Source organism: Photinus pyralis, unplaced genomic scaffold (genome assembly GCF_008802855.1).
Source record: "Photinus pyralis isolate 1611_PpyrPB1 unplaced genomic scaffold, Ppyr1.3 Ppyr1.4_LG1, whole genome shotgun sequence".
Lineage (NCBI taxonomy): Eukaryota > Metazoa > Arthropoda > Insecta > Coleoptera > Lampyridae > Photinus > Photinus pyralis.
In genome coordinates, this window is record NW_022170249.1 from 63,086,705 (window position 1) to 63,102,312 (window position 15,608).

At 37.1% G+C, this 15,608-nt stretch overlaps 1 protein-coding gene and 2 long non-coding RNA genes across 3 annotated transcripts; 1 reads left to right on the forward strand and 2 right to left on the reverse strand.

The window, feature by feature from the left end:
• The first annotated feature begins 1,614 nt into the window (after positions 1 to 1,614).
• On the forward strand, positions 1,615 to 3,518 carry LOC116159786. The gene is made up of 5 exons (XR_004143052.1): positions 1,615 to 1,944; positions 2,020 to 2,665; positions 2,720 to 2,903; positions 3,006 to 3,165; positions 3,388 to 3,518. It is a non-coding gene; the product is annotated as an uncharacterized LOC116159786 (long non-coding RNA).
• Positions 3,519 to 5,200: 1,682 nt separating this feature from the next.
• Positions 5,201 to 5,554, reverse strand: LOC116166932. The gene is made up of 3 exons (XR_004144439.1): positions 5,435 to 5,554; positions 5,345 to 5,387; positions 5,201 to 5,297 (listed from the first exon to the last, which is right to left on the reverse strand). It is a non-coding gene; the product is annotated as an uncharacterized LOC116166932 (long non-coding RNA).
• Positions 5,555 to 9,633: 4,079 nt separating this feature from the next.
• On the reverse strand, positions 9,634 to 12,204 carry LOC116165631. Its single transcript, XM_031480236.1, has 2 exons — positions 11,169 to 12,204; positions 9,634 to 10,167 (listed from the first exon to the last, which is right to left on the reverse strand). Exons 1-2 carry the CDS (start codon positions 11,514 to 11,516, stop codon positions 9,634 to 9,636), a joined length of 882 nt encoding a protein of 293 aa, XP_031336096.1. The 5' UTR covers positions 11,517 to 12,204.
• Positions 12,205 to 15,608: the final 3,404 nt, after the last annotated feature.

Below are 15,608 nucleotides of genomic sequence, written 5' to 3' on the forward strand. Positions count from 1 at the left end.
CCGCAGACCAGGGAAATAGTCCACAAGCCCTAAATCCATTTTATATAATAGCTGATTTTAAGTTTTTTTGCAGAACTTTATCCAATATCGGCGCAAAGAGTTCCTTTGTTACTACCTTCATTGGATTCTCCCTTTTAAAATTTAAAATTTCTGCTTTCCAACCGTCTTTCAGGGGTTTGAAAACACCTACATCGGCTGGTTGCAGAATTCTGGTGGCATTTGAATATAATGCTATTAAAATAATATCCAGTTTAGTACAAAGCTCACTTAGTTCGAAGGTCATATGTGTAGTATGACCATCAACAAAATAAATAATTGGAAATTTTGTTCCTATTTTCTGCAAATATCGATAGAAAACGTTACCGACATACTCGTAGAAAACCTTATTGGTCATCCAACCATTGTCACTTGTAGCCGTTCCCCAAGAGTCTGGTACGGATTCTATAATCACGGCAGGCATTCTTTGATATGGATATACAGTGAATTTTTTTTAAATGCGAACATAGGAGTTTGCATGCAATGTAATTTCCCTATGTTCGATTTTAAAAAAAAACACCTCAACCTATTGAGTAGTTCAAATGAGTAGTAGATACAATTGACAGCTGTCACATTTTTAAAAATACCGCCGTCCAATTTAATTACGAAATCGGTTAGGTTATTGCTTATAATGTCTAGGAAGACACTTCGAACCTTTATTGTAATTGTTCTCGTTATTTATTTTCTTATTTCCTTCATTTATGTATTGAATAGATCAAATTAGTAGAATACCAGGTGCACATGACCTACAAATAATTGAAGGTTGGTTCACAATGAATTGTGATGCCAGCGCGTGCCATGTGAAGTCAAGTTATCGTAAGTTTAAGAAAAATGTATCCTAAAGTTGCTATGGCCTCACATGGCTTCTTTAAAAAAATCTTACCGAGTGCTCTTCATCATAAAGACTATGAGTTGCTGTTCATAAATGTATTTTTGAATGTACAAAGTGTCCCATTTTTACGGTGTCAATTCACAACTGAATTTATTAAATGGAACACCCTGTATATTTTTAGCTGATTCGATGTCATTTTTTAACCTCAGCATGGCAACCTAGTCGCTGTTTGCTTTCTTGTCAATGTTGCCAAATTATTAATTCTTTTCCGAATAATTCTCTAGAAGCCAGCCCCACTTTGATAAATCAAAAGACTATCGAATAGAGAAATAGTGGTAAGTATATAGTTTCATTTAAAAAAAAATTGTGATGAGAATTTGTAAATTTTACTATTTTTTTGTGAACAACCTGTATCACTAAATCCTACTGTCTCATTACCAAAGTGCTGCATTTTATTCAGATTAACATTATTGATTAAATCAAGGTCGCTACGATTTATCAAAGTAAGGATTGGGGTGTGGGGAATTGTTCAGAAAAAAATTAATACTTTGGCAACATTGACATAAAATCAAAAAGTGGATAGGTTTCCATGCAGAGGTTAAAAAATTACATTGAAACAATTAAAAATATACAAGGTGTTGCATTAAAAAAAATCAGTTCTATTGACACCGTAGAAATTGGACACCCTGTATATTCAAAAATAATTTCTGTAGATGCGCGACAATCTATGGTTGACATTTGCACAAAAGGTTTTTTTACATTTTTTTTACCAGGTATGAGCTAGGAAAGACCGGCACAATGTTGCAGGATCCTGTATATAGTTTTAAATTAGTTGTACGTTTGTTAATATTTATAGAACAGAAGATAACAGACATTGAAATAATAAAATTACTGACGGACGAAGAGATTGGTCTGCTTGTTCCAAGTATAGGTGATCGAATAAGGTTAAAAAGAGGAATAAAGAGTTTGGATAATGGGCTCGATAATAGGACTAGTTGCTCTCCAATAGAAATCCAAAATGTGGACGATGTTGTAAATGTTACATTTTACATAATACAGGGTGTCCTAAAGGAGAGGTGAGGAGTAACACCCTGTAACATATATTGATTTATATAGGGTTGACCAACTATTTAGTTTTTGTTTGTTTTTAGGATCATGTTGAAGAACCTCCTCAGAAAAAGTCTAAGGAGAACTATCATATAAGTAACGAAAATTTGGCTTTTGGCAACTTAAATGGTTTAGCGAATGTACCTTTGATATTTTTATCAAACACAAATTTAGAGAATCATATTGATGAGCTTTCCTCCGAGCCATTACCTGGACCATCTGCTGTGTCATATTCCGCTTCAGAAGAGACATCAAGTACAGTAACCATCGATTCAGACTTTTCCCTATCGTCTCTACCAACAGGCTGTATTGAAGCCATTGATGTTAATGCCATTTTAAGAAAAGATTTTCTTGGTGACGCTTTATATCAAAAAGGAAAAAATAACACTTTAACAAACAACGATAGAGACCGAATATCGGACATATTAGTGACAACCCTCCTTAATAGATTTAAAGGAAAATTAACTCATCACCATTTTAGAGTAGTTTCTGAAAAGTTAGTCAACATTTTACCAGGAGAGAAGAAAACGACATATTTCATTGAACCAATTCAAAAAAAATATTCTAGGAGAAATAAGTCTGAGCCAGCAAGAGGCACTCTTATTGAAAAATATCGCAATAAACTGCATCTGATTCGGAAGCTTGAGAAATCACTTTCTCCTGAGAAAACTAACAGCACATCCCATGAGGGTAAGCTAAATAAGATTGCACTGTTGAAATATGATTTACATTATCACTTTTTAGTATACGAGCAATGTGTAATTGATAGCCAGATATGGCTAACAAAAAATTCTAACCGAAATCAGAAGTTCTAAATCACTGGCGACTATCCTACCCTCTGAGGTATATTGAAAACGACAATACAGCGACTATCTCAGAATTCTTTGTTAAATGGCCAATAATTCACACTGACATTGCCCCAGAATTGGTAAATCTCCTTATTTATTTTCTAGTTTATCATCTTTCATGCTATTTTTGATTTACCAAGGGTGATATTAAATAAAAACCTTTTATCAAATGATTTTTGTAGATCAATTATGACTTTGGACAAATCCATGCATGCAATAAGGATCTAGATGTTGCAGCAAAATTTGATGGAATATTCCAATCTATTTATGAAAAGAAAAAGAAGTATTTAAGTGTAGCTGACTGCACAATTAAGAGTCTACTGGATACGGAAATAACCATTGGTGAGTGTTTTCCAAGGCATTTATTTTCATATAATAGTTACATATTTACATAAAAGTCAGGAAAATGACATATTATTGACACAATATTGAAGTACGTGGGGCCGAGTACCTTAATTGCCGAGTCAAGTAATGTCATTTTACTGGCGAGTTTTTTTAATTACATTTTACTGTTTACCCGAAATCCTAATTTAAAATAAGCCTTATCAAGTTATGTCGTTTCAGATTCAAAAATTGCTGTTCAGTTATTTCTGTTTCCATCACTTGTGCCTCCTCGCGGACCATTGAGTTAGAAAACTAATGGAGGAAATATAATGGTAGAGGGGGTAAGAATTTTTGTAGACGGAAGTTGCCACAGATAGAGGCCACTCGCGTGGATAGGTTCCCGTGAAGGTACATTTTGGCCGACATTATTTGACATATGAAAACGCGGGTCCTGTCACCGTCAGTTTTCCACCAAATTCAAATTTTATTAAATTTGCAATTTTAAAGTACCTAATAATTTCGGATCGGTTTGTGCTCTGGTTTATATAAATAACTAACTGCCGCATGTCATTTATCATGTTGTAGGCGAGGTTGTAGGTACCCAGTTTATGTTTCTTAGTTTTCCAAACGAGCCAGTACTTCGAGCAAAATGGTTACCTAACATTTGTAAATATATCTCAAGAACAGCTCTCCAAATTTGCTTTTGTGCTCACAACGCTTCATTGACTGTGATTTCGACCAAAGGTTGCACCGGAAAGGCGGAGAATGTTCATCAAATATGCAGTAGGTACTATCAAAACTTGTTTTTACAGCTAAACGTGTGAGTTTATAATATGGATATCAGGTGTAAGTTTTTTTACGAGTGCGGATACATTTTGAGAACAATAAACAATAAATAATTATTGAATCTCTCTGCCGTTGTAATGAACCTGAGACCAACCAGTCAATTGTAGCTATTGATCAACACAGTGAATTTAATGGGAGTTGTCAAGTTGTAGTGGCTATAGTAAACTGGCCTTAATTATACTACTGGAACACATCGATGTATATTTAGATTTGTAATCAATGATTATATTAAATCTGCATACTTTCCCATCCTTGTCTATTTTGTTTACTTTACCACGAGCATGTATTTTACTCCTTCTATACATTTTTTTGTTATTATTCCTATTAGTGGAAAGAAAATTATATCTCTACGCCACTGAAGTGAGACGCTAATGATAACGGAAGTGGTGTGGTACTTTAATCACAGCTAGAGGCCACTTTTGGTTCCCGTGGTCTACGCCTGGCCAAGCATTTGATTCCCTCCATTAGTTTTCTAACTCAATGTCGCGGACGAGCCAAACAAAAAACAAAAATCTGCTGGAAACCCTCAATTTCTGAAGCACGTGATGCTCTACTGGTTCATGTGAAAACTCCTGCGGACATTGACGAGGCAAAAAAGAAGCAGATAGATTTCTGCTATTCAAAGGGCTTACCCTTTGAAATCCTCAAGTTCTTGGACGCCATCTTGGAATCCTCAAGTTCTTGGAAGCCTCAAGTTCTTAGACGCCATCTTGGAATCCTCAAACTTCGACCCCTTCGTACCCTGAAAATTTTTTTTTAAATGGAACGGATTCGAACCGTCAACCATTGGATTACAAGTCCTATAGCATAACCGCTGAGCTAATTAGACTATTATGGTATAATGCTTGGATAGTTGTATTTATATCGAACCTATTTTAACGGAACGGAGTCGCCATCTATTAGGATTCGTATAGGTATAGGAAAGTATAATTTCAACCGGCGCCCCGGCATTGATGAGACATCAAACGGTTAGATACGAGGGTTCAGGAGAGAGATGCAAGGGAGGAGAATTCTAACCTATCATTCCATCTCGGAGGTAGCTCCCCCATTTGAGAGACATACACAAGGGGGCCCCATTCTAACCTACAACCAGAACAGGGGCGGGTAGGGAAATAAAACAACAACAACAAAATGTAGAGTGTTTTTATTTAGATCTGAAATATCGATTTGAAGTTTATTATTATAATTAAAGCGCTTACTTACATAGTTACATAAAATTTGTGGCGAAGAGAGCCTCGACGACAGCAACGCCCATTTTTTAATGACAGCATTGTTATTCATAATTGGAAATCCCCCGCTCCGTTCTACACATAGGTATATAATTAAAACGTAATACATGGTGGTTTTATACCTCGCTGGGTTTATCCCGCCGAAAATAATAGTAGTTTCTTGTTCTACAAATATACGGTTAAAACGTATAGTAATATACATGCAGGTTTACCTCGACTCCTCGCAAAAATGATTGCACATTTCTTGATCTAAAATAATAACTATTAAGTTGCGAAAGCAATATGAAGATGTTACTCACTCGACATTTGCAGCTAAATAAGCACGGATGTAAATGCGTTATCAGTTAGAGAAAAAATAACCGCGGTTATGGGAGAGGATGCTGCAATCTCGCAATAATTCGATAGTATTTAATTATAGCATCAGCGTCAGGAGCTGTAGATACCGATGTGAGCTATTTCGTAGGAGCGATAGCTTCCGCTATCGGGTGGGGGAGCTAACCCCTAATCCTATCCCCAAGGAACTACCCCTAGTTTTATATAGTAGCTCTTAGGGTCTAGGGCAGCCCCCCCTGGTTTTTGTAGTAAGACGTAGAAGCTATCCTCAAAGAGAACAGAGTTCGCAGATTTCATGATTCTAATAATTGGTATGGGAAGTTTCAATCTTGCGATAGTGTTTACTTATAGCAGTGAGTGCTCGCGAATTTGATATGGTAGTTTATCCCATTTCATTTCCATACCGACACCTATATACGGGTATTTATTGTGTATGAATGCGTAAAGTTCGAAAATCTCCCTTAAAAAGGTGGGAAATATGATGGAAATAGGAAATGTGTATATCTTTACGGCGAAGTACGTTCTATATAATTATAAATTCGACGTTCCGCAGTATTTAAAAACGGCGTGCATCCGCAATCCGATTTCAATAAGTGTGTATGTGGGTATATAGACAGGTGGCTGCTTATATACCTCAGGTAAGCCTTTTTTCAATTTTTAGTTGCTTATAATTTACTTTTCTTAGGGATACGTGTCCTTGCGCGCATAATTTGCAGTTTTATGAAAAGCGTGACATTTTATTGTATTTATTCGGCGATTATTTTATATGGGCGTTTATAAGTAATAAGCCGACAGCAGAAAACATAGTCTACATCAGAGTTGGACCGTAAGTATCAAAATTATTTTGTAATAAAAAACCTACATTGATACCTTTTTAGACGATATCAAACTCCAATGGAGGATTGTCTTCATCATCGTGGTTAAACGGCGTTCGGATTTATTATTATTATTAATATCTATACTTTACATTTATTGATCAGGAGTAGAGGATAATACAGTTGTGATAAATAAATGCGATAACATTGTGAAATATTATGTATTACATCAATTTGTTTGGTATTCAGTTAAATCAATTTTTCTCGGATCTACATTTATATAACGATAATATTGATTATAAGGTGAGCTTCTTAATTTAATATCTATAAGTATAATCCAGCGGCGGATTTACACATTTGCGTTCTACGCCAGATGCAATTTACCGCCTATTTCAAGCTTACCAAATAGGACGAAAATTTTTTTCGATCGCTTCACTCGCAATTAATGACACTTAGGTATGTAAAATCTATAATGTAAGTACCGGGTGATTCATTAGAACTGATGACAGTTTGAATTTCCCGCAAAACAAAAATTTTTAAAGGTTGGTAATAATAGATTATCATTTGCCTAATTCCAGTGGTGAATGTAGAATCACTCTCCAAGGAGAGAGATTTACAAATAAGTCGTTGTTATTAAATCAATCACAATAATTACGTCGATTCTCATAATCAAGAGCGTGGCAGTTGCTGTAGAACAGAAACCCGGTACGGGTGTATGTATTCGTAGATCTTTATGGAAAATTCGTTGGCATGTTGCATAAGACACTCCTGTAATTCGAAAATAAAGTTAGTAGTTCTTTGTCTTCGACCACTTCATCGTTTCTTAGTAATGGATGACCTGTTTTTTCTTCTTTGCAAATGCAATTCTTGTTTTCAAATCGATCAACGATTCGTTTCTTATGATTGGCAAATGCTTTATAAGAAATAATAAGATCGGGACACTCTTCCTTCCATAAACTGCTCTCAACAGGACTGGAGGATCTCAAGAAGGGGATTTTTAACCTACAAATGCACATTAGTCTAATTTAACCGTTATTTAATTACTTACTTCAACAATTCTTGAATTTAGTTTTGGAAGAAACTGTTTGATAATACAGATTGGAAAAGTAAATTAAAAACAACAACAAATTAACGAAATAACGACGGCACTGGTGACTAATAAGAATTAGTAAAATAACTAAAAATATATCATCGCCAATTCTATCCCGTAAAAAACACTAGAATTGTACGCGCGAAATTCAAACTGACATCAGTTCTAATGATTCACCCGGTATAACCTAAGTATTTTAAATAAGTGGCACTTTTAATTTTTAATGAATCATTCAATCAAATGAATACCGTACCCATAAACTTAGGGTGATTGTAATATGGATATGGTCCCTCTCTGTGACAGGGGATTATGGATGGAACTTTTGGTGAATGCTGAAGCTGAATATATACCTGCTGAAAATTGTACCTATGTCTAATCACCCTGAATCGTAAATTAAATCCCCAATTATAGCATAATTACGTAATTGTTAAATAGTAAAATGGACATTTAGCTGCGTATATTCTAGAAGAGGAACAATAGTTACCGAATTATCGATCTACCTTGTATAGCTTTGGTTAAATTATTATTGGTTAGACCTCTTTCCATGACCACCCAGGAGGCAATAAATTCACACTAGAAATAATGCAATTTATTGGAGATGTTTACGGCCTCGTTATAGGATTCCCCATTAGATATTTCTCTACACAGGGTGTATAAAAAAATAACTAATAGGCCTACCTTTTTAATAGTCGAATAATCGAACCACGAAAAAGAGTAGGTATAATCAATTCTCGGTACATCTCAAGTAGCTGAAGTAGCCCATAGCCGGCACCCGACATACAGCTGTTGTCGCGTCAAGTGTACTCGGTGCCGCCACCGTCCGTACGCCGCCAAACGCCAGGGCGTAGTTGGCGTATAGGGAAATCCGCCGCAGGTATAATCCTTTGAACCACCTGACACGAATTCTTCTTCAATCCAACTCTCAGAACCTTCAGCTTCTAATTCAGCCGTTAAGTTGCCTAAATATTTACCTGTTAGCGGATTGGGTTGTCCTTCCGCTGATATATAGATTATAGAGTCAGTGTCATAATACTGGACATGATCACCTATTGAACATAATACACTTAAGCTCCCTGCAGACGGGGACAATAGTGGCGTCCAGTACTAGCGGCCAGAAGTGGCAGCCAGTGAACTGGCTGAACAGTAGGCTTCCACATGAGGGCAGTATTGGCTTCCAGTATTATGTACTTTAATGGCTGCCATTAGTCTGTGCTGTGTGGATGTGGTGACGTTTCGGGTAACCTTATTACATTACTGTAATTTAATTATTGTCAATATGATGTGTCTGAACATGGAGGAGGTTGACGAAGAATACGAGAAAGGTGTTGATGAAGCTATAAGTGAAACTGTCCATTGTTTAAGTGATGAACTGAAAGAAATATTAACCAAAAACAGGGCGTGCTGGGTGAAAGACTGAGTGGGTCGTAGAGATCGCCTCGGAGCTTCGTCAACAATATTTCGGGAACTTGCCGAGGAGGATCCTCTGGAATTCAAGAGAATTTTAAGAATGAGTGTGGGACAATTTAACGAACTTTTAAATCTAATTGAACCTAAAATTTAAAAAAAAGGATACGCTAATGAGAAACGCAATTCCTGCCCGTCCAAAACTAGAGATTGCCTTAAGATTTTTGGCTAGTGGTGACAGTTACCAAACTCTAGCAATCATGTTTCGAATACCAGCAAACACTATTTCTAGTTTTATGCCAGAAGTACTTACAGCAATAACAACATCATTACAAGAATATATGAAGGTAAGTGTTCATAACTTATTGCTTGGTAGGGATAACTTGTAAATTTGTAGTTGTAAAAGCCCATCGCAGCAACTTGCGCTTAGGAAGTTTTTAAATTTAACAATATTTTGTGGTTGTATTTAACCATTTTATACTTCGATCACGCCATGAGACATACCTTAACAGTTATATTTTCCTATTGCCTGAAATCAAGAGAATGCCAGTTTCCTTGTTAAAAAGGTTTCTTGTATTTTCCTAAAAATATTAGGCCTGTATTATATTGTACAGGGAAGACAATGCTAGGACTTGTGCTAATCATTTAAAAGGGATTAACAAAATAAAATCAACACTTTATTTAATACAGTTTATTATTAAAGAAAATGCAAATTATAAAGTTTCTGTAATCAGAAAAAATACTAATTAGCTCTTCAGAAAATGTCCATTCAGTGTAATTGTCTGTAGAGTAAATCTCCTTCAGATATAAATCGAGGAGTTTCAACATCATCATCAGAATCACAGCCGTAGGACGAGGTTCCAGATAGCATCGGAGAAGGTGGAGGTCGTGGGGGATCCAACAATTTCAACCTCTCTTTGGTTAGCATAGTTTGAATTTTGTCTTGGCAACTTAGTCTGTTCCTCATGGGAAGGTCCCTTAACTGAGCAGCTACATACGCTCCAAATACATCAACCTCGTGGGATGGGGCTTTGATTGGCACTGGCGAACGACTCTCAGATATTTTTTGTAGTTTGTCAATTGCACTCTCAACTTTTGATAATTTGCTTATACGGCGTTTTTTTGTGACTGGGGTTTGGAAGTGTGACATAACTTGGGATTGTGATGTGCCTAATTCTCCCTTCGGATTGTCGACGTTGTGTTCAGTTAGATCCATTTCAGATTCTTCAATTACTTCTTCCGTCCCAACTTCGTTAGTGTGCGCGGGTAGCTGACCAACTTTAGTGCTGGAAGCTGGTTCAACCTGAAAATATAAGACAACGAATAATTTACCGAAATCACAATACTCTATGCACATTTTACTTTGTAACATTGCCAATAAATGTAAATTGAAAAAATTGTGACTTGGATAATTTTTTTAGGTGCCTCAAACATCGAAAGAATGGTTAGACATACAAAGGAATTTTGAAATAAAATGGAATTTTCCTTCATGTTGTGGAGCGATTGACGGAAAGCATGTAGCCATAAAACGACCGCCTGGGAGTTCCTCCGAGTTCTATAATTACAAAGGAGGCTACAGCATAATACTTTTGGCATTGGTAGATGCAGATTGTAAATTTTTGTACATAGACGTGGGAACCAATGGAAGAGCCAATGACGCAAGTGTATTCCGATTGTCCTCATTGAAATCAGCCATGGACAATGAAAAGCTAAATTTACCTAAAGACTACCTATTTAATTTTGGGTGATGACGCGTTCCCTTTATCACCAAACTTAATGAAGCCTTTTTCGAAAAGAAATTTGACACTAATGGAACGTATATACAACTACCGTTTATCGCGTGCACGAAGAGTAGTGGAAAATGCGTTTGGAATAATGGCAGCAAGATTTAGAATATTTGGAAAAGACATCGAAGTGGATGTAGAAACTGTCGATTTGATTGTACAATGTACATGTACTATCCACAATTGGTTGCGAACAACTTCGCCAGGAACGTATTTTGAAAGGGGATGGATTGACCATGAAGACACTGACACAGGAGTTCTTCATCCCGGGCAGTGGCGTTCGACTGGAACAGAACTACCATCACTGAGAAGAGCTCGCTCGACAAACACATATTCGAAAAAAGCTTCGGGAACAAGGACAAAACTGGCTGAGCACTTCAGCGGAGCAGGACAAGTTTCTTGGCAGATGAAGGCCATTGGCATGTAACCTTAAAATGTAGCTTACTTGTTTATTTACCATTTGATCGTAAATTTGGAAACGTACAACTATTTATTTGATTAGTAATTAAATCAAACTTACCAAATTCGATGTTGACTTTCTCGTTATCACCACATCTCTTAAGACACTGTCTGCTGCACTGAACCAGGGTAATTTCGGGACGTAGACATCGTCAGTACCAGCTCCACTTTTTTTGGATTCATTCACTTTCAGGAGTTCACTCCGATATGTGGCCTTTATTGCCTTTATACGAGCTCTCAAAAAACTCAAGTCGGGCACTGCAACCCCTACCTCTATTAATTCATTTAATAACTTCATTATTGCACTCTCCCTCTTCGTCTTGTTGGTATAATCAGCATTACGGACGTTCCATAGCAGTTCGTAATTTACGTAAATGTCTAAAAATGTATTTATATGGTCCGCACTCATTTCACACTCCCATTTGGTCTCGTCTTCACTTCCTCAGGTTTGGAACACATTTCGCAACAAAAACACTGAATTAGTTCCTCTCCCAGCAGAGTCCGGCGACGCACTGTCAGCCAGTACCCATTTAGCAACGTCCAATAATGACAGCCACTAGGTCACGTGACCCGAACTAGCCCTCCCAGCGTCCACTAAACTCAAACCTGTTTGACTTTGGTGGCCGCCAGTAGCTTACTGGACGTTGGAGCGGCAATACCCTTGCACACGAGGACAATAGAGGGATAATTACTGGCCTCCATTAATGGCTAGTACTACTGGACGCCACTGTTGTCCCCGTCTGCAGAGAGCTTTAGACGTATGAATGCCTGCCGTATTCACTGTCAACAAGTGGTAAGAGGGCCCCTTTCTAACCTATAATCTTGTTTACCATAATACATATTTCTAAGTAGGCGCTCTACCTTCGCGTGCTGGGTGGGAGGAGGTGTCTGAACACTTGTTTTACGGAAGAAATGATAATACCCTAATCACTACATCTTATTATTTTAGGTAAGGGCTTAGTCAGAATGGAGTGGATAAGTAAAACAAAACAAAATTTAATGCGGGTTTATTAGTTCTGGAAAAAAAAATTCATTGAAGTAAACATTATAATTGAAACGATAACACTTACATAAAACACCCAGTACGTGTTTTGTAGTTCCAGGTCTTTATAGACCTGGAACCTCCTGATGTGATATACCTTCCTTCTATCTTTACGGAGTCGGGGATTACCCCCCGACCCCGTAAAATAGCAACATTTTCCTAAATAAGAGCTAATTAAAATACGGTATGATGCATGAAAAGTACTTACAGATGCATATTTCTGTTTGAATTAATGCTCGTAGTTCTCGTTCTACAAATATATGGTTAAACGTGTGATAGATATGTGGCGTATTTACCATAGGCCGTCTGCAATGGGCCAAAGATGATGGCCGCACCTTGAGCTGAAAAATTACATACATTAAGTTTGATGAAAAATAGAAAAGAGGTCATTCTTACCCTCCATTTTCTTCGCAACTGACTATCGAACGGTTTCGAGGAGGAGTTTTATTTATTGCTATCCATTTAGATAGGAAACCTGTACAGATTGCACAGCTATGACAAACGATGTCATAGGAAGTTCGGTACAAAGGGGTATGCAGATAAACATACAATAAAAATTTACATCCTTCACTCATTATATTCAATATCGCCATACCTCTATAGAACGTGATATTATATAGGTAAAACATTTGGTACATGCCGCTGATAGATTTGTATTATTATCGATCAAAGCATCCTATTAGTTTTGAAAATGCGTACGTTGCGGAGGGTTCCCGAAGTCTGAAGACCTTCAAAAATTAGTATGCTCGTAGGTAGTGTATTATTTTAGAAGGAGGTCTACTTTGAAGGTGATACGATAAACTTGAATACTTTTCGTTTCATTGACCAATTCCATATACCTTTTGAGTATTACCTCGACCTATTCAAAAGCCGGCTGTTTCACTACATCGACTATCGTTATGCCCTGGAGATGAGTAGATTTTAAAATTTGCTATAACTAAAGTTTAACGATACCTATATATTCTATTTACTCACGAGCTGCCGCCATTGATAATTTCGTAAAGCGTAGCTTAAGATTACGACTCAAGGACACCTATATAGTTGCATTGTTTTAATAGGAAAAGCATAAATTCTTTCTAGAAATTTTGCGGGACATGATAGTTAGACTTGAGGATATATAGGTGCAAGACTAACAGGAAACCGTTAGAACTTGTAGGCGTTTAAGTCAAAGGTGTCATATTGATAACAATAGAACCGAAGAAGCGCGTTATCTATAAAATTGCATTGGATGATGTGACCGCTTTATACTGAATAAATATTTGAATAGTAGGTATTTGCGTAAAAGCGCTCGCCAGACAAGTATGCATGTTGTTATTTTGGAAATCAATATTCAGTCTTCCTTCGACGACATAATGTCAAGGGAAATCGATGTACAAGTCTTTAAAACAAGAAACGAATTTACCGAAAGAGCTTGCAATATTTATAATGGAAAGCAGATGGCTTACAACGTCAAGCTACCTGGCTAATCCATAACCATCGCGGAATTAAATGGGAGCATGGTCATACGCCATCCTACATGTTTCCAATTATACTTCGCCAGTTAATATCATCATCAGACCAAGTATACGTTAAAGGAAAAGAAAAAGCCGATTTCATTCGAAAAAAACTCTATCGCAAAATGTCACCGAGGTGGAAGAAGAACCAGCTTTACGTAAATTAGAAGCATGTTGCTACTATCATATACGCTCACTTTGTTGTTGCGCTTTATCTAACGTTTATTATACTTATTTATAATACTCATATAATTTATTGCAATTGATACATCTTAATACGATTACATAATATGGGCTCTAAAACAGCTGCAATGCGTTCTATTTTACATTTGAAGCGGTACCTATCTAATGCGACAGTTTCCCACGGACCCTTTCTTGCTTCTCTGTAAGCATAGGACCAAGCTCGCAAGATGTAAATTTTATTTTTTTGTTTCATTGTGTCAAACCATACAAACGAGTCTGAGAACGAGCTTTTTAAGCAAAACTTGCTATTGTACAGCTCTTTTTTCTTCCTTCTGATTTTCTTCTTCACATTACTCTTTCTTTTATTCCGTTCCACACTTTCTTCTTCATCGCTTATATCTCGATATTACCATTTCTTCAATTCGTTTACATATTCTTCTAATGTACGGAGCTACTTAATTGATATCAGTATTGCTACAGTAAACGACTAACTGTCTCCTTTACGCCTTAAAACTTTCTCGGATGAGCTGTTTTCTACATTTCTTCAGCATCGAAGTGACCCATTATAGGTTCTCCTAATAGATCTTCAAGGTATATAGGATTACCAACCTTTAGCGACTTTAACAGTTTCGTAGATTAATTTGAAGTGTAGTCTCTTGCAAAAATTATCAGCCTCACTATAAATGTTTTCTATACCATTATCTACGGAGAACTTAGCCCTTTGTTACATATACGACCTTAGGTAATCTATATGTAGGGGAAATTTGCAATGTTTTAACCCAAATAGGTCCCGATATTTTCTTTATTATCTCAGGTAAAATATACTGTTCAAACCAGCCAGTCGTATGATCGTATCCAATTTCGTCACTTTCATATTCAAATTTCCCGCCGTTCTTGTTTTCCCAAACAATCTTCACTTTAAGTTTATCAAGAATTTGCGGTATTCTGCGTCGACATCTATCATCTTCACACATATACAGTTCTTTTCCGAATAATCTGCACAACACCTCTTTAATTTCTTTTCGCTCGGTAACGTAGACAGGGTCAGGTTGAGGCTTTTTGGGAGGATTTTTAATCGAATCCTCGAGAATTTGCAGCATCATGTTAAAGATTCGTTCTTCTCTCTCCCCATAATTTTCCTGATAGCATTGTTGACAACAAGTTTCAAAGTCATAGCACTTTATCCCCTTTCTGTCTTTTCTTAAAGTACTTCCAACGCGGTATCCTTCTTTTTCGCAGCAAATTTCACATTTTTCCTTTAGCTCAGGTCGACAGTCGCTACAGTTACAAGGTCTTCCCCAATTACACGCTTTAGACATCGTTGAAGGGCTGCTCTTCTCGACAACACAACACCAAATGGCTTCTGTCCTCTGTTCTGAACCCCAACACAACACCAAATGGTTTCTGTCCTCTGTTCTGAACCCCTTTATGCCTTTACGGAAAAGCGAGCTATGGGAATTAAAAGGATCACACCTCCTTTAGGTCAGTTAGCAAACCCCGCTGGAACAGTTGGCAAAGCCGTTAGATCAGATAGGTAGAGCCCTTGGATCAGTTGAAAAAGCCGTTGGACCGCTTTCGAACTGCTTTGAACCGCTTTCGAACTGCTTTGAACCATCTCTGAACCGCTTTCGAACTGCTTTGAACCGATATTGGATCGCTATGAACCACCTCTGAACCGCTTATGAACTGCTTTGAACCGCCTTTGGACCGCCTCTGAACCGCTTATGAACCGCTTTCGAGCTGTTTTGAACCGGTTTTGGACAGCTTTGAACCGATGTTGGAC